The 27,453-nt window shown below is 48.6% G+C and overlaps 1 protein-coding gene across 3 annotated transcripts in view; it reads left to right on the top strand.

Moving 5' to 3' along the window:
* Positions 1-27,453, top strand: part of Kcnip3 (potassium voltage-gated channel interacting protein 3) — a 71,431-nt gene that overhangs the window by 30,901 nt on the left and 13,077 nt on the right. The window contains exon 1 of one of the 3 annotated variants that reach the window (XM_090336401.1): positions 14,340-14,457. The exons of the other annotated variants lie outside the window; for them this stretch is intronic. Within the exon in view, the coding sequence (XP_090192527.1) occupies positions 14,355-14,457 (103 nt within the window). The 5' untranslated portion in view covers positions 14,340-14,354. Of the gene's footprint in view, positions 1-14,339; positions 14,458-27,453 lie in introns of those variants that run through there. 3 annotated transcript variants of the gene reach the window in all.

The following is a 27,453-nucleotide window of genomic DNA, read 5'->3' on the forward strand; positions in this document are numbered from 1 at the left end:
CTTGCCTAGCATGCACCAAGACCCGGTTCAATTCCTCAGCACCACATACACAGAAAAGGCCAGAAGTGGTGCTCTGGCTCAAATGGCAGACCACTAGCCTTGAGAAAGCCCAAGGACAATGCTCAGGCCCTGAGTTCAAGCCCCAAGACTGGCAAAACAAAAATTCATTAATGGCTAAAATATACAAAATGCCATTGATGGATTAAATCACAGAATGGTCTCTTGAAAGGCAAATTAATAAACTTGGCTATGTCAGCCTGGAAATTCCATCTAGCATCCAGGTCTATACTAAAAGGTGGAGGTAAAGGCTGAGTGCTGGTGGCTCATGCATGTTATCATAACTGCTCAGGAGGCTGAGATCTAAGAATCACAGTTGGAAGCCAGCCCAGACAGGAAAAGTCATGAGACTCATCTCCAATTAACCACTTTTTTAAAAGCCAGAAGTAAATTTGTGGTTCCACTGGTAGAACACTATCTTTATCTAAAAACTTCAGGGATGGCATCCAGGCCCTGAGTTCAAGCCCCAATACTGGCTTGTGCACGTGCAGGTGCATGTGTGCATGCACTCACACACAGAGGAGAAAGATGAGTGAGAGAAGGAACTTTCAGAAAAAGAGTAGAGGAATATTTCATTACTCTCCCACAAGGGCACAAGTGAGAAAACCAAGTGCAGATATGAGCAGGATCTACAAGGCCCACAGCTGAAGAAGAATCTGCTGAGGGCTGCATAACTCTAGAGCCAGGGTTTTTCTGTGAGGTCTTGCGGAATATCCACTAAAGACTTGTCCTTTCTGTCTAGGTCTAGCTAACAGTCCCCTCTGAACCTGAACCCTTTTCCATGACGGTCTCATGGGCCCTGCCCACAGCCAACTGCTGCAGGAGGAAGGTGGATGCTAGGTATTCACAGAGCACTCAGAGTCATGCCAATGCTTCTGCCCCTGTAGGGGAAAGACCTCAAGCCTCCATTAAACATGGTTGTGAATGGGATTGAAGTCTTCCCTTGAGGGGTGTCATGGGGATGACATGGTATTTTGTATGTGAGGCCCAAGCACAGTGTCATGGACATAGTCACACAGGGACAAATGAAGCTGTTGTGACCATCTTTACCATCATCACAATATCATCATCATCATCATCATCACCACCACCACTCAATTTCTTCAGTGAGTCTAGAGGGAATGGGAGGGTGGCTTAGGCCTCTCTGCTTATTGGAGGGTGAGACTCAGACCCCAAATTTGTTAACTCTGAGCCCAAATCAGGCCTCTCCCCTGCCTCCTGGGTCCTCAAGCCACTCCCCCCTTGTTCAGCTGACACAGAGCAACTGTACTAAACCCACCTCCTAAGCTGTCAGAGGAGAGCTGAGCTGCTTGGCACCAAGTGTCCCAGATGGAAATTCCCCAAGACACCCTTGGGCCCTGGGCTCAAGTTCCAACAAAGCAAAATGCTTATGCCCACACATCCATCTCCCCAGATCAGCAACAAGAATGTGACTTGAGAGCACTTTGCGTCAGTGTCATAAAACAGAAGGATTGATGACCCCATGTGACTGGGGTGCATGCCAGGAGGAAGGCGCAGACGCAGAGTCGGCCAGCGATGCTTCCTGGGTCCCTCCAGGATTCTACTGCACCAGTCAGCATGGACCCGCAGTCCCTCAGTCTACTGGGCACGGACGGACACAGACAAAGCTTTCAAAACCCACCCTGGCAAGATAAGGGATGCTTCTCCAATTTTGAGGCCCAAGGACATGAGCAATGTCACAGGTTATATTATCTCCCAATTGATCATTACTCTGTCCTTTTGCCCACAGAAGAGAAGAAAAGCCAGATACACCCACGACATAGAAACTCATAAACCAACAGGGTTACATAGTACAAACTCTAAGAGTCGAAGTGAAATTGGTGAGAATTGCTGACCTTATCCAGTCCTAGAGAGTTGGTACTGGGTAGTTCCCCTGGGCTAGACCTGGGTAGACAAGAAAAGACACAAAAAGAGAAGTGGTTCCTCTAAATAAAAGCGTCATGGAGTTTCCATCCCAGAGACCTGGGAAGCAGAGAAGGGGCTAGAGGACGACTGCCTTCAGTTGTCCCTCCCCCATCTTCTGTTCATTATTACTGGACTTCTGTAACCCCTTGGGAGAAGAGATGTGGGCAGGGGGTTGGATGTGCAGGAGAGATCTCCTGCTGACCAGAGACAAACAGGCCAATGGGCAATTCAGTAAAAAGTAGATTTCCCTTAAGTCTACAGAGAAGGACCCTGATCATAGTGACATTTGAGGATATGCCTACATGGCCAAGTAGCTCAGTCTCTCTCCTGCCATCCAAATCTTACCTGATCATGAGAATCATGGGAAACAGAGTCACTAAAGAGCAAGATAGTCCAGTCCTTTCAGACACTACCGGCCCTGACTGTGGCTCAAGAGTCTCACATACTGCCGTGATGGGCAAAGACATGACATTCGCAGCACACAATCCCCACGTGGAAATTTTCATCTCTTTAACTCTTAGAAAATATTGTCTACTGATGATATGTTCCCTCAGACTGACTTAGTTTACCCTTCTTTTATGTTTGTTTGCTTGAGTCAGAGACTTGCCCAGTGTGGGATCAGCCTCAAATTCATGATCTTCCTGCCTCAGCCTCCTGAGTGCTGAGATTACAGGTGTGTACCACAGGACCACCTGGCTTGCTTTCCGCTTTTTTCTTTTTTTTTTTTTTTTTTTTTTTTTTTTGCCAGTCCTGGGTTTGAGCTCAGGGCCTGAGCACTGTCCTTGGACTTTCTCAAGGCTAGAGCTCTACCACTTGAGCCTCAGCACCACTTCCAGCTTTTTTCTATGTATGTGGTACCGAGGAATCAAACCCGGGTCTTCGTGCATGCGAGGCAAGCACTCTACCACTAGGCCAAACTCCCAGCCCGCTTTCTGCTTTTTAAAAAAATTTTTTTGGCCAGTCCTGGGTTTGAACTCAAGGCCTGAGCACGTCCTTGGGCTTTCTCAAGGCTAGAGCTCTACCACGAGCCACAGCACCACTTCTGTTTTTTTTTTTTCTGTGTATGTGGTACTGAGGAATTGAACCTGGGTCTTTGTGCATGCTAGGCAAGCACTATACCACTAGGCCAAACTCCCAGCCCCTTTCATTTTATTTGTTTGAAAAACATTTCACTGGATATAAAATTCTGGTTTGGCCACTTCTTCTTTGAACACTTTGAAAAAATATGAGTCCATTATAATCTGGAATCTGAGGGTTTTGTGACAAAGTCTAACCTCATTTGTGCTATTATTCCCTGAATGTGTCATTTTTCCCCCCCTCTAGGCCATGTGAAAGTTACCTCTTAGCCCTGATTTCTGGCAATCTGATAATGATATACATGTTTTCTCTGTATAGTTTTTGCCTGGAATTTATTGAGCTTATTGAATCTGTTTTGGAAAACGATTTTAAATTCTATTGTTATTTTTTTCTAAGTAATTTTAAGTAAGATCAAATTTCTTCAAATTCTAGTTCTGTCCTTTTCTTGTGGTTCTTTTCTTCAGGGACTCCAATTTGTTAGTCTGTTTTATATTCTTTTCTGATTAATTTCTTCCTGTGCTTTTAGTCCATTGACATTTAATATAATTACTGATAGTATATGTCTGCAATGCTGCTATTTGTATTCTCTTTGTCTTGTGTTTTTAGCCAATGAGCAAAAGTATCAGGTACAGAGTTCAAGTCCCTGTCTCAGACCTTAAAAAATGTTAATTAACTTCCCATTACTGTAACAAAATACCTAAGATAAATGAACAAGGGATATGTTTGATTGATGTTACAGTTTTGGAGATTTCAATCCATGGTCCCTTGGCTCTGATACTTTGGGCCTCTGATGGCACCATCCTTCAAGGCCAGAACACCAGGCAGAGGAGGCACCATGGCAGACAGGAAGCAAAGAGATGGAGAGGAAAGGCCAAGACCCAATCATCTCCTTTGAAGGAATACTTACAAGACCTAACACAAATCCACCAGGCCTCCACCTTCTAAAGTCTCCACCTCCTGATAGCACCATGGACATCTGAGTCTTTGAGAGATATTTAGAATCCAAACTATGCCAGAGACAGATACATAGATTTCAGTTTCCCTTTATGAGCTCCAATTAACTCTCACTGTCTCTCATTTCATGGCCAGGCTTCTTCCCATCGTTCTTTTCGGATGCCCTCCAGTATCTTCAAGCACGTATAGAGGCAATAGTCTCTTCAGTTGAATTCTTCTCCCATTTTCTCTATTGTGTGACAATCTCATGATCATAATAAAACCTACATGCCATATTAGAGTGGTTCCATTTCTCACCCTCCAAATCTTAATTAATAAATGATCCCAGTTCTCTGTTAAAATGTAAAGGTTTTGTTTTCTACTTCTATTTCTATTTGTAAAATATATTACTCATAATTATTGTGAAGTCTTTATTTGCTAGCTCTAGCATCTGGATCATCTCTTGCTTCTGTTTCTGTTGACATCACTAAGCTAGCAATTTTCTCTTGCAAGAAGGAAATTATATGGGCCGGGAGTTTGGCCTAGTGGTTAAAGTGCTTGTCTAGCATGCATGAAGACCCGGGTTCGATTCCCTGGTACCACATACATAGAAGAAAGCCGGAAGTGGTGCTGAGGCTCAAGTGGTAGAGCTCTAGCCTTGAGAAAGTCCAAGGACAGTGCTCAGACCCTGAGCTCAAGCCCAGGACTGGCAAAAAAAAAAAAAAAAAAGAAGGAAATTATATGTCATAGAAGCTCAACTTGGATTTTTTGAACTTATTGTAGAGCTTATTTATCAGCTCTAAAAGGAATTTGACAACTGTCAAATCACACCAACCTTGGAGGAGTTTTCTTTTAGCTTCTGATAGAAAAGATCTATTCCCACTTTTTCCTCACTCATAGAAGTAAAGCACAGTGTTAAACCTTAAGTGTATCTTTCCATGGGGTCTCAGCCCAGGGTGTCCACAATTTGGCTCCATTTGCTCTCTAGGTTGAACCTGAACCTCGATTTTTTTTCTTTGACCAGTATAACCTTTTAAGTATTTATAACTGGAAGCAGACTCCTTCCTGTCCTCATCATGGGCTTTTCTACCTCCAGACTCATTGTCTAAGCAACAGCCAGAGAATGGGTAGGCAGCTCGGCTGGGCAGCATGAAGAGAACTGGGGCCAAGGAAGCAGGCCACCAGATATGGGGTGATAGTCTGGAAGTGGCCAGAGGGAAGCTGATGGAGGCACTCTGAGTGGATGGAAAGAAACTCCCAGCTCTGACACTGACACCTGCAAGGAATAGGCAGTGATCAGGCGAGGACAGGAGATCACTGGGAGACAGGGATCCCGGGACACACTTTATCTCTCTAGGGTACAGTCTACAGAATGTATTCAGACCCCCTGCCCTGTTGTGCTCCGAAATTCACTTAAGCTTTATGAAAGCGAATCTCTAAGTTGTTGGATTTAGCATGGCAGAGCCAGGGAACCTGTGTCCTTCACCAAGGGTCCACTTCAACCATCAGAAGCCCATCCAGGAAAGGAGGAGGGAGAAAGGGCAAGAAGGAGCATGCACCCTTGCTCTTTTGCATGTTTCTATCTCATTGTCCATCTCCACCCACAAAGGGTGATGGGAAATGTAGTTTCATAGCAGAGCACATTTTATACTCTCGTCTCTTACCCATTCTGTTAGAGAGAAAGGAAGAAGAGGGAAAGAAAGGTAGGAAGGACTATGAGATGGGGATCTCTATCACAGGTGTAACAGGTTTTGCTTTCTGCATTCCAGCTCATAGCTGCAGGTAGTTGTGAATTTAACCACTCACCTTTCACTGTTCACTGTTTGCTGGGTAAGGGCTCCAGCAATACTTGCTTCACTGACTTGTCTGAGTCTCACCCAGGGAGAGACCCATGAGAGGAGGCTCAGAGGACATAGCTGTACCTGAGGAAGTTGAGTTTTAACACCTTTACACAGTGGATGGAGGAAATGGGACTTTGGGCCTTGTGCCCAGATACTATAAAGAGCAGGTGTTAGTGTAGACACGAATGCTTGTCTGCCTACCTCTTTCCTTCTTTCTCTTTAGAGAGCTTTGCTTTTAGCCTGTTTCAGGGGATTCATTCCTCCTTGAGCCACAAGAGGAGCCAAGCCTGGTTGATTTGCCCTTTGGGCTAGTGGTAATTGTGCTAGGCTAAGTGCAAGAGCCATGAGACCTTAGCAACCCAGTGCCCTAGGGACAAGATTTCATCCTCCTTTGTCCACCTTGAGGTTCTGATACAGGCTGGGCAACTCTGCTCCACACATGCATTCAGGGCCCAGATGCTTTCTACCCATGGCTCTGCCAATTCTTAGATCTATATTACCATTACTAAGGTAAGTCACTAGCGACATGCAAGGGCTCTAGATGTGAGAATGGGGAGAAGCTATGACCAATCCATGTAGAAGTGGCACATGCTTCCCCTACCACATTCTCTTGGAGAGAACTTAGCCACCTTCTCAGCCCAGAGCTAGCAATGTGGCCCTAAGCTATGTATATATCCAGGAATGATGCTGTCATCCAAGGAGAAGGTGTTTTCCAAGGAATTTTCGTCATGACGGATATCCCTTCCGTATCTCCTCCCCTGGGTTTTATTCAGATTGCTTGATGTGTGTGCTGCCCCAGCTTTTTATTGGATAAGCAGGAACCCAGGGCATTATGGGAAGCAGCAGCAGCAGCATTTGAGTGGGAACACAGAACATTATGGGAAGAAGCAGCTCCATGAGAGACCACATGTTAACTATCATACTTTATGCCTGCCATTTTTTTAAATCCTTATCTAACCCAGGTTCACTAATTCTTTTTCACTTCCTCCTTCCTGAGGCAGACAAGGTTACAAATATTAGTCAGGCCCTCGTCTTCAGTACTGATTAACTGGGCAGAAATTTCAAAGACCAAATGCTTTTGCTATCAGAATTCTCCTTATCCAGTCTAATGAAATACCTGACCTTTGTGAACTCTCACAGTGAGCTAACCCAATTGCAGGAATTCAATAGCTTTGGGTCATCTATTGCCCCACTCCTGGTTATACTGTACTACTCACTCAGCTAACTCTTGTCATCTGCAATCAGGAGACATGTGGCTTGAAATACTGAGGCTCTTGATATAATTGGCCGCAAATCCAGAAAACACATCTGGCTGCCTCTGTTTTACACTTAGGAAAACCCCATCTTTTATTCTCCCAACCTAGCCTTGCTTCTGAAACTCATCCTCGATACCTGTTCCACCATATTGAAGTAGGTGTTAGGAACTGTATCCTAGTTTTCTGCTAGTATAAGTTGGAAGGTCTAAAAATTACTTTAAGCCTTGATTGGTCACATACTGTTTTATTCCAGGCTTCTGGTTTCTCCAAGAATAAAACTCTCTCAAACACTTTGGTCAGTTACTGGTCTGTTCCTTCCAGCTTCCCTGTTCTCTACTCAGTACTTCTCCTGGATATGAAAATTCCACACTATTTTTGTCTTCCTTGTCTTATCTATCACTCTTTCACTCTCAGCTGCCTTGGTTTGACTCAATGCTTGGCTGAAAAATCTTAAAACCTAGCCTCAAATTCACTGTGTAGCTCAAGTTGGTCTCAAATTTGTAATCCTCCTGCCTCTGCCTCGCAAGTGCTGAGATTACAGGTGTGAATCATCAAGCCTGGTGAAAATGCTTTTTTTTTGTAGTAGTAGCCTTATTTCTTTTAACTCAAAACCAATTTGCTTTTCCAACAGCAAGAATCTTTCCAGGTCTAGCATATCCAAATGTGTGTATACATGTGTTCATGCGTACACACACACACACACACACACACACACACACACACACCCTACATCAATTTTTAAAGTTAGTTGCTTTCACTTGGCCTCATCTCTTAAGGCATTAAAAAGACTGTCTTTCTCCATTAATAGCTTGAATGAATGCCCCAGGTGAGTGGGAGGCTCTACTCAGGATAGCCATTTGGGACACAAGCCCCATCCTTCTGTGGCTTCATCCCACCTCACCCCAGGCGGGGTCAGGATCTTCCTTCAGAGTCCAGACAACAAAGAAGATCAGCCCACACTCAGAACAAGGAAGTTCCCATCAGACAGCCACAGTCCTAGCTGAGATGTTTTTCACTGTAGAAGAATGTAAGTTTGAGGGAAAGCCGCAGTGACAGCCTCAGTCTCCTCTTGCTAGTTATAGGTGTAGATGTAACACTTGACACTGTTCTAGCCAGTCAAGCATGAGAGATCTTTCATGAGAAGCTTAATGGGAAAGGTCTCACAGAAGAGACACAGGAAGAATTCAGGAAGGTATCATCAGGATATGATATCTGGAACTGGATATCATATGGTGACCATGCAGGAAGCATGCTATAGATAGGTGAATTATCTGAAGCTACCACGTAGGTAACAGCCAGCACTCAGGTCCTTGCTGATACTACTGTCTCTGAGCTGAATAACTCCAGAGCCACCTTCCTGGGGACCTGCAGTGTGTGGGTTCCTTCATGGTGTGTGTGTGTGTGTGTGTGTGTGTGTGTGTGTGTGTGTGTGTGCGCGCGTGCACGCCAATATTAGAGCTTGAACTTAGGACCTGGACACTGTTCCTTAGCTATTTCACTCAAAACTCTACCACTGGAGCTACACCTCCCCTTCTGACTTTTTGCTAGTTTATTAGAGATAAGGCTCTCCCACTTTCTTGCCTGGGCTAGTTTTGAATGATGCTCAGACCTCAGCTTCCTGAGTGGCTTAGATGACTGGTGTGAGTCACCAGTGCCCAGCTCTAGTTCCTCATGCTTTCAGTCAAAGGAATGGGTGTTTCCTGTTGCTGGTGGCCACAAAACACTGCATTTCATTTGAAGTTGGTTGTGTGGACCACAAGGGTCTATTTGACCCTTGAAAGTAAGAAATGAAGAAACTGACTCCCTGCTATCATTTCTGAGTTGGTCCTAGCTCAGGAGACTGTCCAGGAACCAGGTCCCTTGAGACATCATCACAGCCAAAGCCCACCGGGCAACAAGTAGATGTCATCCATTTCATAAGATGGGAAAGGAAGGCTGGGCAAGGGGTGTGTGTGTGGGGGGAGGCTGAGTCCCCAGGCAGGTTAAAGATGGGTGTTCAGCCCTGGACTCCCAGTCCCGTACTCTTGCTATTTCAGGAAAAATAACAGGGGAAGACATACTTTGGCATCCCATTCATTTGAATATTTACAGAAGACAGGTGATACTCCTCATTCTGGAAGATTCCAGAAGCTTCCACAAGAAAGTATCAGTGTCTGTGTTACAGTAACTGTACAGTGGGCAAGGACAGGACCATGGTGGAGATGAATAAGGAATGCAGAAGCAGTGAGGGAAGGAACCTAACAGAGTGGCAAGGAAGCAGGTGGGCAGGTGCAAAAGAAGGAAGAGGAAGGAAGGGGAAGGAAGCAAGGAGAGGGAAGAAGGAAGATAATGACCCAGCTCAGGGCTGGGAATGTGGCCTGTCTGTAGAGTGCTCGCCTAGCATGCATGAAGCTCTGGGTTCGATTCCTCAGTACCACATACACAGAAAAAGCCACAAATGGCTCTGTGGCTCAAGTGGTAGAGCAAAAGTAGCTCAAAAGTGCCCAGGCCCTGAGTTCAAACCCCAGAACTGTCAATCAATCAATCGATCGATCGATCAATAAAGGACCCAGATCAGGGAAGGCCCATGTGATAAGGAAAGTGCTGGGCTCACTCAGGTTACTGCAAAGGTGGCTGGTGCGCATGAGCAGGGCAGAGGAGGAGAGGGTGGAGCTCACAGGTCTAAAGGCACAGAGCCAGGATACTATGAAATCTCAGGCTCTGGAACTGGCTTGACATGCAATCAGTCATGTACACTTAAGCAAAGTGTACATCACTGTGTGCTTCAACTTCTTCCTCCTATAGTCACTGCCTCAGCAGAAGCTATGAGGAAGGGAGAAATGAGCTGGGTTAAGACGCCTGGCATACAATAAAGTGCTTGTATTTGGAGCCTTTGTTTTGTTTTTAGTTTTGGCTTTCTTTTATGTGTAATGGGAAAGGTATTATTAAGACCTTGGTCACAAGGGACAGCAACCTCACTCCCACTGGCTATATAACAGAAAGATGGAGGTTTAGATCTACCATCAGGTATAGCTGGATCCGGGCACATAGCTTTGCCAACTGCTAGTCCAGTTGGCAAATTATAGTCTCACTTAGGGAAAGGATGAGAAGTCACTCTCTTGAGTCTCTTACCGGAGCCCTCCTGCAAGGCTCTCATTGGCCTGTCCTAACAGGTGTCTGCCAATTTGATCATCTTTGGGGACGGCAATGGAGGGAGGGAAGGGATCTGATGCTTATCTGGCTGAATGTAGAAGAGAGAAAATGGCAGCGGTGGCAGGCATCCAGGAGAGAGGGAAGACGGAACAGAGGTGGACCGGGGGCACAGTGCCCAAGCATGACAGCAGAAGGGACAGTAGTGCAACAGGTGAATTCAAGAAGAAGAGCCAGAGACTGGGTGTGAGCAGCCAAGCCGGGGACAGTGGAGGTGGTACAGGCTGGGGGTAACGCAATGAGCCTGGCTTTGGAAAGTCTAGGTTGGGGGCATCTGGTGACACAAATCGGGGAGTCCTGTAGGTAACTGGGTGAGGTATGGGATTCCACTTCTGAGAATTCTTGTCTGTTTTCTTGTTTGCCCACTGGGAAAACACTGGAACTAAGGGAAGGTTTTCCCTCTGCCCACTTCCAGGAAAGCTGCCACATCCCACATTGGACTGGGCCAGCTGCCCTCAAGAAAGGATCCCTTGTACAGTCTGCGTCTAGGCCTGTCTTCAGGCATCTCAAATAGCACGAGACATCCAATCAGTGTCCATCACAGCCACAGAGCTCAGACCATTGGTTATTAAGAAAGAGAAGAGATGGACAGGCTGTCAAACTGTTGGAGGCTGCGCAGGGCCTCAGTTGCTCATGCCATGGGATACTGGAGGCTAGAAAGTAGGGCTGGTGTCATCTGGATTAACTTCCTAGAAGCAGCACTGAGAGGCAGCTTCAATATTCCAAGCAGAAAGACACAACCCTCAAGTGTGGGCTGAAGACCTAGGTCTGGGGTGACCCCTTGCTCCGAAGCAGCTCACTTCCTCAACTACATTAAGATGCAGGATACCCCTGAGCCGTGAGATATTCTGAGGGCTCAAGTGATGAAAATCAGTTCTCCCCACCAAAAACAAGAAAAGCAAGGTCCCCCTCACGTTGTCCCCTCACGTTGCCCTAACACCATGCTCTGAAGAGATTTCTCTGTGCCCCTGGCCTGTCCCTTGCCCCAAGACAATGAGTGCCAACCAACTACAAGTACACATGTGTATTTGGTGGGCACTGGGGAGGGGTGATTGATGCCAGGACAGACAGCCCTCATGGGACCAAGGCTACAGAGGAGGGCTTTTCCAGGTACCCCCAGGGTGATGAGAGGAAGCTTAGGACTAAGGGGCCTTTCTGCCCTTCCTTCTCCCAGACCTGGGAGAGGAGGTGAGACAAGACCAGCCACCGGCCCAGCCAGTCAGCTTGGGCTGGCCCAGCAGCTGACAGGCCCCACACTAGGAGTGAGCTGGGGAGTCAGCTTCCATCCATTAGGCCCACAGCCCAGGCTGCTAATACCAAGCGGACACTCTGCTCCTAAGCCTGCTACCCACTTAGGCATCGTTAATATTTTACACCGCACAGCTAGGGGATCGATGGCTCGTTTATAGCTCAGTGTTTATGGACAGTCATTGAAGCTTTCACTGGGAACTGGAAAGATGCTCAGGGGCATAGGTGAAACTGAGCCAGTCTCCAGAAGACCCCTGAGACAGCTTCCTTCCCATGCTCAGTGACACCTAGCCCTGCGGCTACACACCTACAGCCATTAGAGTCCCTGCCACGTGCCAGCACTTGTCCATCTGTTGACAGGTTCACTATCACCCCTATTTTTTAGCTGAGGAAACTGAGGGTTAGAGCACTTGTGGACTCATGGGTTCTTGAGATCATTGATTTAGCATTAGTGGTAACTAGCTGGACCATAAGGTTAGATTTTGCTCAGCACTTAGTGCGTGTAAAATGGATAAGACATCTTGACTCTTCCAACACTTTTAAAATTAGAGTTAGGAGTAAGTACTCCAATGGCTGTCTTTGGTGAGTTCCTACCTTTCCTATTTAGAATATTTGTCTTGGCCAATGAAAACTCATTGCATCTCAATTAACTGGAAATAAAAGCTATGCATTCACCGTTCTTTAAAAATCTCACCCAAACTAGGTCTTGGAAATAGTAAGATTGCACTCGCTCTGGGACAGTGTCCATGGAAACAGCTTGGTGTCTGGAAGGCAACGGTTCGGGAATACAGCAGGCCTAGGTTGTACCTGCGTGCCCCTGGGTGACTCACTCAAGTCTGAGCTTCCCCGTCTGCAAAACGGGGAGGAAGAGGTGGGATTACAAGAAAATCCCGACCCTGGACCCAGATAGGCCAGTTCTAGGAGGGAGCTCGGCACCTCCACAGTGCGGTTTTCAAGCTCAACTGGGCAGGGAGCTCTGGGCCCGGGACCGAGTTCAGGGATTGCTGGGCGGACGGGGTGAGTGGGGAGCAGATTCAGCGATCGGAAGCTCAGCCCTTAGATCCGAACACGGCTCACACTCGGGCGTGGAAGCGCGCTCAGTTTCTCCCTCCGCTAAAACAAGTGGAAGGATCTGGTGTTGGCAGCAGCCGGGCCTCCTGCCCTGCGAATGCTGCCACCCAGCGCCGCCGGAGGGCGGCCGAGAGTCACCGCCCCCGCCCCGCCCTTCCCCGCCCCCGACCATCCCCCGCCCCGCCCCTGGAGCAGGACACCTCCAGCACCGCCGGCTCCGCCCTGCCACGCCCCCCCCCCCCCCGCCCGCCCTCCCTGCCCCCGACCATCCCCCGCCCCGCCCCTGGAGCAGGACACCTCCAGCACCGCCGGCTCCGCCCTGCCACGCCCCTCCCCCTCCCCCCGCTCCTCCCCTGCCCCCGCCCCTCCCCCGCCCCTGGAGCAGGACACCTCCAGCACCGCCGGCTCCGCCCTGCCACGCCCCTCCCCCTCCCCCCGCCCCCCCTCCCTGCCCCGACCATCCCCCGCCCCGCCCCTGGAGCAGGACACCTCCAGCACCGCCGGCTCCGCCCTGCCACGCCCCTCCCCCTCCCCCTCCTCCCACCCCCGCCCCTCCCCGCCCCTGGAGCAGGACACCTCCAGCACCACCGGCTCCGCCCTGCCACGCCCCTCCCCCTCCCGGGTCCTCTTCGGCGACTTCTTGGCGCTGTGCCCCCCGCAGTGGGAAAGCCACCCACGAGCGAGGTCGCCCGCCCGGCACCGCCCGTGGCCGCGCCCCGCTTCGGCTCGCACTTCCCGACAGCCGGAAAGGCAGGCCGGCCCCTCAGGAAGGCAGGCGGGCGGCGAGTCGGTGCCGGGACCCGGCGCGCCAGCCTCGGCTCGGCCCCCAGGCCCGAACCCCAGCCCGCGCCTCCGAGAACTGGGGAACTCCACTAATTAACCAACTTAAGTGACTAACGTCGGCGCTTCCCCGGGGCCAAGCCGGGGCCAAGCTTAGTCTCCGGCTAAGGGACCACGCGCTTCCCGGACCTTCCGCAGGCCAGCTCCCGGCGGGGCGGGGAGGGCAGGCCCGGCCCGCCCGCTCACTCCCCGCGGGGGCCGCCGCCCCGGCCCCGCCGCCCCAGCCCCGCCGCCCCGGCCCTCCGCCCGCCGGCCGGGGAAGCCACACACCGCGTGGCCTCCCCGGGGCCTGGCCAGACAGCGCGAGCGACGCGCGGGTCCGTCCCGCGCTGGACGGGGCGGGGCGGGGCGGGCCGAGTTCTCCGCCCGCCCCTCTCCCGCCCCCTCCCTCCCTCCCCGCCCCCCGCCCGCCCCTCTCCGCCCCGGGCAGGCGGGCCGCGGAGGGAGGGGGGGCCGCCCGGGCCTCCTCCCCCAGAGGTCGCCGCGCCTAGGCCAATGAGCGCGCGGGGCGCCGCGATGGAGCCTGGGGCGGCGGGGAGCGCCGGGGACCCCCGCCGCGGAGGTGGCCCCGCGCCCTCGGGGCAGGACTGGGGCCGGCAGAGGCGCGGCGCCCGCGCAGGGCATGGAGGCGCCGCTGGCCCTCGAGGGTCTCCGGAGCTGCGCTCTGCGTCGCCGCACTTCGAAGTTTGCGGGTTGATTTGGAAAGTTGCGCCCGGACTCGGCCTCCCGGCGGGAGCGGATCACCGCCGCGGCCGCCCTCCGCGGGGTCCCCGCTCCGCCGACACCCGTAGCCCCGCCTGCTGGGGGCATGTGAGCCGCCGCCGCCCCGAGAGGCCGGGCGGGCTGCGCCGGCCCGGGCGCCTCCCCAGGCAGCGCGGGCGAGGGGCGCACCCGGCCCCCGGCGGCACCGGTCGCCATGGGCATCCAGGGCATGGAGCTGTGCGCCGTGGCCGTGGTGGTGCTGCTGTTCATCGCCGTCCTCAAACAGTTCGGCATCCTGGAACCCATGTCCATGGAAGGTAAAGCGCGTCCGCCCACCCCTCCACCCGGAGCCCCGGGTCCTTGGGGAGGGAGCTGCACCCACTCCCGGGTACCGGGGGCTGGCGAGCGGGCAGCCGGGCGGCCGGACCACCGCCCCCTCCGGCACCGTCGGACTAGGCGGAGGATTCAGGGGACCGAGAGGGCCTAGGCTCCCGGGAGCCCCAAAGGGACCAGGACTGCAGCACCTGAGTGGGTGTGAACCAGGTTCCCAGTGACACCTTGAGGGCGCGTCCCTGGCCACCCCAGGCCTGCCCCTGGCTTGGGCCGCGGACGCAGGACCTGGTGAAGATGCCCAGAAGGACCCTCGGCCAGCCGAGGTGCCTGTCATTGCGGAACTGGAGACCGGGCTAGCGATGAGGTTTACCCCCGCCCCAGCCCGTGTCCAGTTCCCCCTCAGGCAAAGCACCGGCCCTTGGGATGGCAAAGAGATCTTCAGGCGCCACGTTTCTATCCCAATAAAATATTAACGGAGGAGACTGACCTTAAATTAGCGGCAGACCGCCTCCTTGGGACCCCCTCCCTCCCCACACAGCTGCCCTTGACACTGCTTTCCCGTCCAGAGGCAAACTTCTACCACTTCCGGGCTGCTTGGGAGGAGGGGCTCTCCTGGACACACGTGGTTCTCAGAAGGGAGCTAAGGATGGACCCTCCCTTCCCAGAGGTGCAGGTATAGCCCTCCACCCGGACGGTGGGGAAGGGGGAGCCTTGTGCCTTTCCTGGCACCCCTGCCCCGCTGCTTCCATCCATGGAGGATGGGCATCCTGCCTGCCTCAGCACTCTACTGACCTTGCTGGGTTCCAGTCCCAAGGGCTGGAACCCAAAGGCCCCAGGGCGGAGCCGCAGGGAACCTATGTTGCCTCTGAGCTTCCCAGCAGCCCCTTCGTGGCAAGGATGTACCCCCAGCCCCTTGGGAAGTTTTGTTGAGAGCAGGAAAGGGCGAAGGGCCAGGAAGCAGGGCCCTCCCTTCCATTCTGCTCTGGAGATGGGGCAGCTGGCGGTTTGCCTCAAGTCCACTGTCATAAGGAAATCCATGAAGCCTTTGAGCTCCCTCCCACCTCTTGTCCAGGTGAGTTCATGGAGCCCAAGGTGGCTCCGAGTGCCTCCACTGGGAGCTTCAGGTTTTAGCTGGCTGCCCAAGCCAGACCTTCACTGGCTGGAGCCAGCAGCGGGGAATCTGACCGCCAATTGAGTGGGAGTGTGGGGTAGAGTGTGTGTGTGGCGGGAGTGGGGAGAGATGAGCATTCCCTCATGCTGTGCCTGAGGCCCCAGACCTCCTGCAGGGCATCTCTTCCCTGTTTCCTCCAGAGATGTCTCTATCAGAATCCTGGGATGGGGGGGCGGGGTCAGAGCCCTGGGAAGCCTGGCTTTGCTCTCTACTTCAGAACCTTCCTCACTGAGCTGACTGTGAAACAGGGGCTGTCTGGAACAGTATTAAGTTTGCCCTGGTGATTTTTTTAGGAAGTGGACTGGATGACAAAGAAAGCAGATGGCTTATTCAAGCTGCCTCAAAGCCCACTTTCAGCTCAGAAGGGTTTCCCTGTTTTCAATATGTGTACCCATTTGTGCCCCCCCCCCAGGAGTTCTGAGGTCTTGACATGGAGCAGAGCCTGAGTTCAGTGAGCCTGAGCTGACAGCTTATTGGCTGGCTGTAAAACCCCTGGATGATGCTGAGCCTCAGTTGTGTGTGCACCTGTAAAATGGAGCTAAGGATAACTACTGCCCACCGGAGCTAGTGTGGGCTTTAAGCAGTCCTTGGGGTTCCCCCCAACACCCCGCACCACCCTTGGTGGATAACAAATATGAAGTATGTGAACCACTGCTATTACTAAGAAGCTAGCCAGAAATGAGTGCTGGGATCCAGGGTTGTAAACATTCTCTTACACAGCAGCCCCTGCTTTGGTCAGTGGAGCTGTGAAGTCTGGATCATCTGTGATGAAGGGGAATGGAGCCAGCCGAGGGCCTGAAGTGCCCAAGTGGCTAGCTAGTGTCTGAAGGAGCCCAGGATAAGCCCATTCAGCTGAACTGAGAAGTAGAAGCTGGGCTCAGTGCAGATGAGGATGCCTTCCCAGCACACACATGTGCAGTTGGCTGTGTCTCTTGTCCTCCCTGAGCCTCTGTGGGTTTTTTTTTTTTTTAATCTGTAAGGAGTTCTGAGGCTCTGGGGATTGTTAGGAATGGAGGATCGTGAAGCTGACAGGACCATCCAGAGAGCATTGAGGAGGATCCCATCTGGGCTTTGAGACCTAGACTCTTTGGGGACTGGGCTAAGGGCAAAGGCATCTCAACATGTATTGTCCTATGCATTGTCACATGGGCCCAGGAGGACTTTAAAGCCTCCAAGATGAAGACACGGTTCCAAGTCTGGTGCCCCTTCTCCAGAGCTGTGATGCAATTCCCCAGGGGTTCAGTTTCCCCATGAGTTCCAAGCCTGCCTCTGAGGCTCTTCTCTGAGGGTTGCAGCCCTGTGTTTGCTACTCCAAGGTGCTGATGGGAGAGTCTGCCTCGCCCACACTCTCCCTGCAGGAGCCTTGACTCCTTTCATAAAGCCCAGCGCCTCCCTAGGGTAGTGGCTGCTTTGAGGTCTATCTCCACCACAGACAAGTCACAAGGGGCAGAGATTTGTTCTCTCCACTCTAGTATCTGGAGCCTGGAACAGTGCCTAGCTAGCATCAGGCAGTAGCTCGATGAGGATTTGTTAAAATTGTGAGGGAATTGTGCCCACTAGAACTAGAACATCCTCCCATCCCTCTACCCAGCCCCTGACAATGAGTCCAGGACTGAATCTAGGAGAGCTGCTTGTGGGTCAGATGGGCACAGAGGGGCCTCTGAGTACAGAGAATGTGAGAGGGTGTGGGGGGTCTGCTGTCATAATTACACTATCTGGGAGAAGTGTGGCTAGAAAGGACTGAGCGAGGGACTGCAGCAGTGGTGGTGGAGCCGGCTGGCCAGGCTATGGCTTGTCTAGGATTAGAGGTGTGAGCCACCAGTGCCTAGTGGGGGTGAGAGGCCCCTTGCAGGAGACCCTATGTCCCTGTCTGAAGATGTCTGAAGAGCCGTGTGCTCGTCACATCTCACTCTTGGATTCCTGGGCCTTTGTCCCCCAGACCTTACACTCTGTCCCAATGTCAGCATCTCCTCCGGTGACCTGGAGCCTGGATGTTTGGAGCCCAGAGCCACCTGCTCAGCAGGGTCTGGCTGCAGTTAGAGGAAAGGCTTTTCCTCCCCTGTCCGCATTTCCTCCCCTGGTTTCAGAATGTGTCTCTTCTATTTGACTTCTGGAGCTGCTGTTTCTCCCTGACCTGTTAGTGCCACCGTGAATCCTTCAGCCCGTTGTGTGTTGGGGGTGGGTAAGAACTTTCCAGCAGGCAGGATTGGTTTCTCTGCTAGGGCAGCAGGTCCCATGCATACAGTAAGTGCGCTCTGGTCATGATCATGTGAACCAAAGCTTTATGCCTTGGCGAGGGGAAGGGAGGGGAGGGGTTATCCCACGTGCTGGGGTAGGGATGGAGGGCTCTGCCAAAGACATAACAGGGCCTTTTAGTGGGTGAAGCCATGGGACCTGGCTTGCCTCCCCACTGACAGTTCCTTTGGGTCAGACATGAATTCAGAAGCCCAGAGAAGGAAAAGTGAGAATGCTGGAGTTGAAGTACCCTGAGCTCAGTCCTGCTGAGCATCATACCAGGACCCCTGCACTTCTAGTCTAGTTTAGTTACATTTATTGTGAGACTGGTTTATTTAACTGCCTCAAGCTTCACGTTCCTCATCTGTAAAGTGAGAGTCACACACTCGTTTCTCCTATCTAGTCCCCAGGTAGCTGACAATGTCTTGTTGTTTTTGGTTGGTTGTGAAGCTTGAACTTGGGGTCCCTGTGCTCTCTTGCTCAAGGCCAGGCCCTACCACTTTGAGCCACAGCGTCACTTCTGATTTTCTGGTGGTTAATTGGTGATAAGAGTCTCATGGACATTCCTGCCCAGGCTGGCATTGAACCGTTTTCCTCAGATTTCAGCCTCCTAAATAGCTAGAATTACAAGCATGAGCCACCAGCACCTGGCTGACAATGGTTTGAAAAAGCAAAAGGAAGGGTTGAGATCGAGGGCACTGTGGTAGGCAGAGTTGAGTGAGCCCTCTGGTAAGTGTGGGCACTCATGTGTGATGCTGACACACAGGCTGAGACTATGGATCATGTGTGACCCCAGGGTTGGCTCTGGTCATTCATTTTTTTATGTAGCCCTCCTAAGTTCTGAACTAGTGGCTCTCAACTGACCTGAGGGACCTGTGTCAGTATGCTTTGGTTGTGACACTGGGGAAGTTGTCCCTGGCATCCAGTGGACAGAAGGCAGGGATGCAGACAAATACCTTGCTGTGCTAGGAAGTTCCTTCTAAAGGAGTGCTGGCTGAGCCCAGGGAGCTGATGGCAGGTCATTGTTCCCCCTTCCATCTTTGGCTGTGAGGTTAGAGAGGTATATTTCTGGAAACTTCCCTAACCCTTCATGGGACTTGATGGTCATTACTGGTATAGAGTATTGCTAATGATTCTTATAAGCAAATCTGTTGAAAGGGTGAATCAATGCAGCAGTGGTACTCATTAGACACTATGCTGAGAACTACACAACTTGTGGGTAGAGATGGGAGGGAAAACTGGGAGAAAACAAAGGAAGGGGTGACATTGTTCAAAAAGAAATGTGTCATTACCTGCTTATAAAACTGTAACCTCTGTGTGCATCATCTTACTAATAACAATTTTAAAAACTTGCATAAGTCAGTTTTACTGAACTCCAAATATGTAGATTGTTATGGCCCCTGAGGGCATATAATCTCAAATAATAGTTTTATTTTTCACCTATTTCCCACTATTTCTTTCTTTCTCTTTCATTGATTAGTGATGATTGTAACCAATCCTGTCCCAAATCTCAAAGAGAATGTCTCTCAGCTTTTGCCACTAAATGTGAAATTTTCCATAAATATTTGTTGTTGTTTGTTTCAAGGTTTTTGTTTTGTTTTATTTTGTGCTGGTATTGAGACTTGAACTAAGAGCCTTGAGCTCTGGGTTGGCTTTTTTCCACTGAAGGCTGGCACTACACTACTTGAGCCTCCTCTCCATTTTTTGCTAGTTAATAGGAGATAAAGAATCTCACTGTCTTTTCTGCCCAAACTGACTTTGAACTTCTATCCTCAGATTTCAGTCTCCTGAGTAGGTAGGATTACAGGCATGAAACACTATCACCCAGCCACAAATGTTTTTGTAAGGTTGTGATTTATAAATATAAATTTAATCAAGTTGTAGAAACTTTGACCTCTAGTTTTCTGAGAATTCCTGTATATTTATTTTAATTATAAGCAAATGTGGTCACTTATCCATTCCTTTTCTACATTAAAATTTTACCTTCTGACACACTTCCAGGTGTTACCTCCTTGATCATCATATACATAAAAAGTATGGTTGAGGGCCGGGAGTTTGGCCTAGTGGTAGAGTGCTTGCCTAGCATGCACGAAGACCTGGGTTCAATTCCTTGATACCATGTACATAGAAAAGCCAGAAGTGGTGCTGAGGCTCAAGTGGTAGAGCTCTAACCTTGAGGAAAGCCCAAGGACAGTGCTCAGTCCCTGAGATCAAGCCTAGGACTGGCCAAAAAACATAACGAAAGAAAAATATGGTTGGGTCGGGTGCAGTGGCTCATGCCTGTAATCCTAGATATTCAGGAGGCTGAGATCTGAGGATCCCAGTTCAAAACCAGCCTGGGCACTAAAGTCCATGAGACTCTTATCTCCAATTAATCTCTAAAAAAATGGAAAGTGAGGCTTGGCTCAAGGGTAGGACTGTAGCTCTGAGCTGAAGAGCTCAGGGACAGCGCCCAGGCCGAGTTCAAGCCCCAAGACTTACCAATATATATATATACACATATATGTATATATATATGGTTAGGCTAAGAGTGTGGCTCATCAGTAGAGCACCTGCCTAGCAAATGCAAAGACCGAGTTCAAATCCCTAGAACCACCCCCACCCCTAGAACCCATACAGCTAGGATTCAGTTAACTAATATTTGATTTAGGGTTCTCCATCCCTCTTCAAAAGTTAGATGACTTTTTTTTTTTCTAGTCCTGGGCTTGAGCTCAGGGCCTGAGCACTGTCCTTGGACTTTCTCAAGGCTAGAGCTCTACCATTTGAGCCTCAGCACCATTTCTGGCTTTTAACTATGTATGTGGTACCGAGGAATCGAACCCAGGTCTTCATGCATGCTAGGCAAGCACTTTAACCACTAGGCCAAACTCCCGGCCCCAAGTTAGATGACTTTTGTTCATGCACAGCCCTGATATGATCTTGAAATCAAGATTATGGTTCTGATCACCAGTTAACAATAGAGAGATCATTGAATGACCTGTTTGCTGGGAATGGAGCAAGTTCAAGGGAGGACAGCAAGAAAAAAAAAGTCTTTGGGGGAAAACAGGGTCAATGGAGCTCGCTCTCTGTCTCTCTGTCTCTCTCTCTCCTCCACCACCCTCCCCCCCTCCCCCGCGTTCATGCACTAGTACTATGCTGGTACTGGGCCTTGAACTCAGAACCTGGGCACTGTCCCTTAGCTTTTTCACTCAAAGCCCACACCCTTACCTTTGAGCCACACCTCACTTTTGCTGTTTGCTGGTTAATAAGAGTAACCTTCCCTGTTTGGTCTAGTTTCAAACTACAATTCTCAGATTATCAGCCTCCTAAATAGCTAGGATTTCAGATAAGAGACACTGACACCTGGCATAGCAGCTTTCTTTCTTTTTTTTTTTTTTTTTTTTCACCAGTCCTGGGCTTGAGCTCAGGGCCTGAGCACTGTCCTTGGACTTTCTCAAGGCTAGAGCTCTACCACTTGAGCCTCAGCACCACTTCCGACTTTTTTCTATGTATGTGGTACCGAGGAATTGAACCCAGGTCTTCATACATGCTAGGCAAGCACTTTAACCACTAGGCCAAACTCCCGGCCCCTCATTTTTTTTTTATCAGTAGAAGAAATAGCAACAGGTTGAACGTTTTGTCTTTGCTTTTGGAGACAGGATTTAAACATTATTCATAGGGCATTGACCAACTCAAAACATATTTCTTCTTTTACTTTTCCCCTTTGGTTTCCCAGTTTTCTTCTCTATATGGATATTTATTTTAATTTTTATTTCATATTATTTCCTTTGAGTGCAAAATTCATCTTGTGTGGTGTTTAGTTTTTTGATTTGATAAATTTGGTCATGTAACTGTCATTGCAGGATTTAGGACAAGTCTGTCTCCATGAGGGACCCCTCAGGCTGTGCCTTTTATACTCTATGGCCCCACCTCCTGGGGCCATGAGCCAGTCTTCAGATAAGAAATAAAAGAATAAGAGAATCTGACAGAGGGGATGAGATTGATGGGGATACAACATATGTGGAAATGTGAGATCCTCTTTGTACAACTCATGTGTGCTGATTAAAATCTGCACAAAATGTTGAATACAATTACAAAAACATGATGAACTTGCAGATCAAAACTTGGCTAGAGCCAGGAGCATAGCATAGTGGGAGCATGCTTGCCTTGTATGCACAAAGCTCTGGGTTTGAGTCCTCAGTACCACATACACAGAAAAAGCTGTAAGTGGCACTGTAGCTCAAGTAGCAGAGCATTGGCCTTAAGCAAATGGCTGTTTGGAGAAACAATTTTTTTTTTCTTTTGTAGGTCATGGGGCTTGAATTCAGCCTGGTTATCTCAAGGCAACCGCCCTTCCCCTGGGCCTGCGCTTTGTACCAGAGCTCTTCAGCTCAAGGCCACCGCCCTACCCTGGAGTCAAGCCCTACTTCCTGTTTTCTAGAGGTTAATTGGAGATAAGAATCTCAGGTCCTTTTGTGCTTGAGCTGGCTTTGAACCTTGATCCTCAGATCTCAGCCTCCGGAGTAGCTAGGATTACAGACGTGAGCCCCCAGGCGACTGAAAAACAATTTTTTAAATCACCACTTTATGCCTCTATATATGCCTCTATATAACCTTCAAGTTACATGATCAGCCATCTTGTGGGGTACAGTAGAACTAAGACAGGATTAAATAGAAAAAATAGAACTGTAACCACAGCATCAAAGAGTTAGCCCTGTTGGCATCTTTGTCTTTCCTTACAAAATTTGTTTCTTTTAGCCTAGCCATGGCTCAAACCTGTAATCCTAGCTACTCTGGAGGCTGAGACTTGAGGGTTGTGGCACTTTAGGCAGGAAAATCCATGAGACTCTTATCTCAAATTAATCAACAAAAACCTCATGTAGTAGAGAGCCAGCTAACGGACATCACTAAGGACTTGACTTCAGTCCCCAGTATTGGTTTCTTTTTCCTCCATCCAAGCTATCCACACATGTCATCTGCCATGGTTTCATCCAGCTGTTGCATGGGCACATTCTTCACCTGCCAGGGAAAAACCCACGCACAGAGACACAGAGTCTTCTTTGCCTGTCAAGTCTGGCTGTCCATCAGCCTTCTAGGCTTTGTCCTTCTCCTTCTTCAGCTATAACAACAGGAATGAGGAATTTCCTCTTTTTTTTTTTTTCTTTGTCAGTTCTGGGGCTTTTGAACTCAGAGCCTGAGCACTGTGTCCTTGGGCTTTCTCAAGGCTAGCGCTCTACCACTTGAGCCACCGCACCACTTCTGGCTTTTTCTATGTATGTGGTGCTGAGGAATCAAACCTGGATCTTTGTGCATGCTAAGCAAGCACTAGGCCAAACTCCTGGCCCAGAGTTTCCATTTTTTATAACCACTACATTTTAGAAGGTCCTGCGGTCATCTGTCTATCTCACTGAAGTCATGTTGAAATTTAATGTCTCTTGTGAGATGTTAAGAAGAGACACCACCTAGGACATGAAAGGGCAGTCAGTCACCGATCTGCCCTCATAAATGGACTTGTCTTTTCGTGGATCAATGGACTGTCGCAAGAAATGCTTCGTCATGAAAGCAACTTTTTGGCAGGCTTCCTCTCTCTCACTGTGGGGCATTCCACATCCCTTTGGGACTCTTCAGAGCCTCACCTTACCTTCAGGTCCTCAGCAGCAGAGAGGTTGTCACTTGATATGTTCCCCCTAGCCTTGCTTGGACCTCCAAACCTCCACAACTATGAGCTACCACAGAGCTATCTGCTCTGTGGTATTCCATCCACTACAGCAATAGAAAATGGACTAACACAATCCCTTTGCTGTAGTCACCATACAAAAAAATCACTCATAAGACTGATCCTTGTGACCCTGCTAGAGTCACCTATTGGGGGTTTTAGGGTGTTTTGTGTATGTTTTTTTAAATAGATTCCTTGGGCATAGACAGTCCTGTTAGACGTTACTTGTAAGTAGTAATGATTTGCTTTTTGCTTTTTAATTTAACCTACACACTGTCCCTCCCTCCCTTTCTTACTTTCTTTTTCCTTCCTGACTTCTAACCTACCTTCCTTTCTTCTCTTCCTCTTTCCCTCCTTTTCTTCTTCCCTCTGCCAGTTTCGTCCAACAGGCATCATGACACAGATGAAGGATTATCCATGAAATTATATTCAATATTTAGATTTTTTTAATATCCCTGTAGGAAGCAAGGAATGCATCTAATTGGCAGGCATGATTCAACTGCAGAACCTCCTTTGTCCTCCACTTTTTAAAATTTTCATTTTATTTCTTTAATTGTTACTGTAAAGTGATGTACACAGGGGTTCTAGTTACGTAAGTCAGGCAGTGAATACACCCCTTCCCTTCCCTTGCTCTCTCCCAGTTTTTCCCTCCCTCCCTAACCACAAGTTCATTTTCAACATACTGTCTAGTGAGTATCCCTGCTGCATTTGTTCACCTTTTGTCCCCCCTTGTGTTACAAACAAGGTAAAAAACAAAAACAAAACAAAACAGCGACAAAGATCAAACCTCCTGTTTCCATTTGATCCGAGGCACAAAGGTATTGTGCCTTTGTGTTCCTCTCCTAAGAGCATCCTCCTTAGCTCTCACTAGAGTCCTGTTTAATTTGTTATGTCCGGTACATCCTCCACTTTTTTTTTTTTTTTGCCAGTCCTGGGCTTGAGCTCAGGGCCTGAGCACTGTCCTTGGACTTTCTCAAGGCTAGAGCTCTACCACTTGAGCCTCAGCACCACTTCTGGCTTTTTTCTATGTATGTGGTTCCAAGGAATCGAACCCGGGTCTTCATGCATGCAAGGCAAGCACTCTACCACTAGGCCAAATTCCTGGCCCCTACATCCTCCTTTTTTTTTTTTTTTTTTTTTTTTTTTTGTGCCAGTCCTGGGCTTGAGCTCAGGGCCTGAGCACTGTCCTTGGACTTTCTCAAGGCTAGAGCTCTACCACTTGAGCCTCAGCACCACTTCTGGCTTTTTTCTATGTATGTGGTTCCAAGGAATCGAACCCGGGTCTTCATGCATGCTAGGCAAGCACTTTAACCACTCTCCACTTTTAAGGAGTCAGAGTACAGGTTTTCTGGGGTGGTTTTGGTTACAGACCAAAGGGCACAGTTAACAGGATATCAGGAAGTATAGGTTTACTGCAGAAAGCCAAATATTCGAAATCTTGTGTCTTTACTCAGATACAAGATAAACGATCATACAACCAGCAGTTTTATTTTTATTTTTTTATTGTAATTAGTAAAAGGGTTACATGATATTTGCCAGATAGAAGGTGCATTAATTCACATACATTGATACCCTTTCACATGTCTTGGTACCTATTACCCTCCCCCCCACACCCCCAACCAGCAGTTTTATGCTGGCGTCAGGCATTCTGCATGCACACTGTCCACTAATACTTCCTGCACCCAGTCGTAGCTTGAGCCACAGCACCACTTCTGGTTTTCTGGTGGTTAACTGGAGATAAGAGTCTCATGGACTTTATTGCCCAGGCTGGCTTTGAACCACGATCCTCAGATCTCAACTCTCTGAGTAGCTAGGATTATAGGCGTGAGCCACCATTGCCCAGCTTAAAGTTGAATTTTTTTTGTCAGTTGTAGGACTTGAACTCTGGACCTGGGCACTGTCCCTGAGCTCTTCAGCTCAAGGCTACTGCCCTGCCCCTTGAGCCACAGTGCCACTTCTCCTATATTTCTTTTTTCCTCCCTTTGTTGCTTTTTCCCTTCTTCCTTCTCTTTCTCCCTCTCTTTCTCTCAGCCTCTTTTCTTCCCTTCTGTCTCCTGCTTTCATTTCTTCCTCCTTTTCCTTTCTCTTTCATCTTTTTTGGAAGACAGAGGTCATTCTGCTTACTTCATTTGGGCCACTCAGCAAATATTAACTTGGGAACTTAAACATCATTTATATTAAGGACCTCTTTAGTCCATCAGTTATTTCATGATTTCTAGTCTCAGATACATCCCTTTATTCTACAAAGAAATGAAAGAAATGAACACTTACACCAATACCAGAATAATGTGCTTTGCGGGCCAAAAGTACCCATCCACTTTTACTTAGCAGACTGAGGAATGCCTGGTGCAAAGAAATAGTGATCTCAATTGTAACTGGCTCCAGAGGTAAAAATGAGATCCTATTTTGTAGTGCCCCTGCTTGCAGAGCTTACACACATACAGAGCTCAGACCCTGATGCCCCAGAAAAGAACTGCATTGCTCCCTGTGCTGGTTTGGGTTTTGCACATCTTTTTGCATTGAGTTTCTTTACAACTTTTTTTTTTCCTCCCAAAGTGATTTTTTCTTTCTACTCATTGCACTATCTGGAACTCTCCATGTCGTGGAATAGGAGAGAGGGAAGTGAACAGATATCCTTACCTCTTTTCTAATCTGGGAAGGAAAACATTCAGTCACTCACCATGAAGTTTGAGAATGACTAGATTTTTTTGCAGTTTGAAATTTGTTTTTTTCAAGATAGATATTGAATTTTGCCAAGTGGGCACTTATTGGGCCAAAAGGTTTCACTGTAGTATTTCAGACATGTATTATATTTTGCTCAGAATAACACCCTGTTGAGTTCTCCCTTAATCCCTGTATTGATTGACAGTTTTAGTTGAGGTTTCTGGTTGTGTTTTCACACAATTGTACTGCACTTTGAAATTAGTCACCCTCTATTCTTTCCTTTTTCCCTCTCTCCATTCTCTCATCCCCCTACAGTCTCTGTTGTACGTATGTATAACTTTCTTGATGTATAAGTATGTATGAATATCCATGTATAGATATATGTATAAATATGTATAAATATCCATGACTATGCATTTTAGTTCTAACTTCCACATCCATGATGTCTGGCCTTTTGAGATTTCTTTTATCTTAATAGAAGGAGGAATTGGGCATCAGTGGCTCACGACTGTAATCGGGAGGCTTAAATCTGTGGATCTCTGTTTGAGTCAGCCCAGCAAGAAACTCTTAACCAACAACAACCAAAAACGGAGGTGTGTCTTAACTGATAGATCACCAGCCTTGAGCACAAAGCTCAGACATAGTCCCCAGGCCCTGAGTTTAAGCCCCAGGACTGAAAAACTCAAGAAGGGGAGGGGAAGGCGAGGAAGAAAGGTATAAGGAGGGCAAATGAGAAGGAGAAAGGAGAATTAGTTCTATTTGGTGCTTCTTTTTTTAAATGGATTTCTTTTTCGCCTGAGATTCTCACCTGTTGCTCCTTTCTTTCAACATGTTGTTCATATTTTAGAACTCTTTAATAATTCTAGTAGTAATTTGAATAATAAGAACTAATAATTCTGATCACTCCTTTATTTCCTTACTGTGGTCATATTTTCCTGCTTCTCGTGTCTTTTAATTTTTCATTCTACATTGGACAGGTTAAGTGATTTTGGGAATCTGGATTATATTGTCTTGATATAAATGATGTTGAATTATAGTTTGTCAGACAGTTAATCACTGGCACATCCACACGCTCTTCATAGCCTATTTCAGACTTGGTTAGAGTAGATCTGTGTTTACTTAGGCCTAAAGCAAACCCTCATTCAAGGCAAGCTCCTTATTCTACAATATGAGCATTTGGAAATATCAGGCAGTATCCATTCTGCCTGAGCTTGT

Source organism: Megascapheus bottae, chromosome 7 (assembly GCF_031878675.1).
Source record: "Megascapheus bottae isolate mThoBot1 chromosome 7, mThoBot2.hap1, whole genome shotgun sequence".
In the NCBI taxonomy this organism is placed as follows: domain Eukaryota; kingdom Metazoa; phylum Chordata; class Mammalia; order Rodentia; family Geomyidae; genus Megascapheus; species Megascapheus bottae.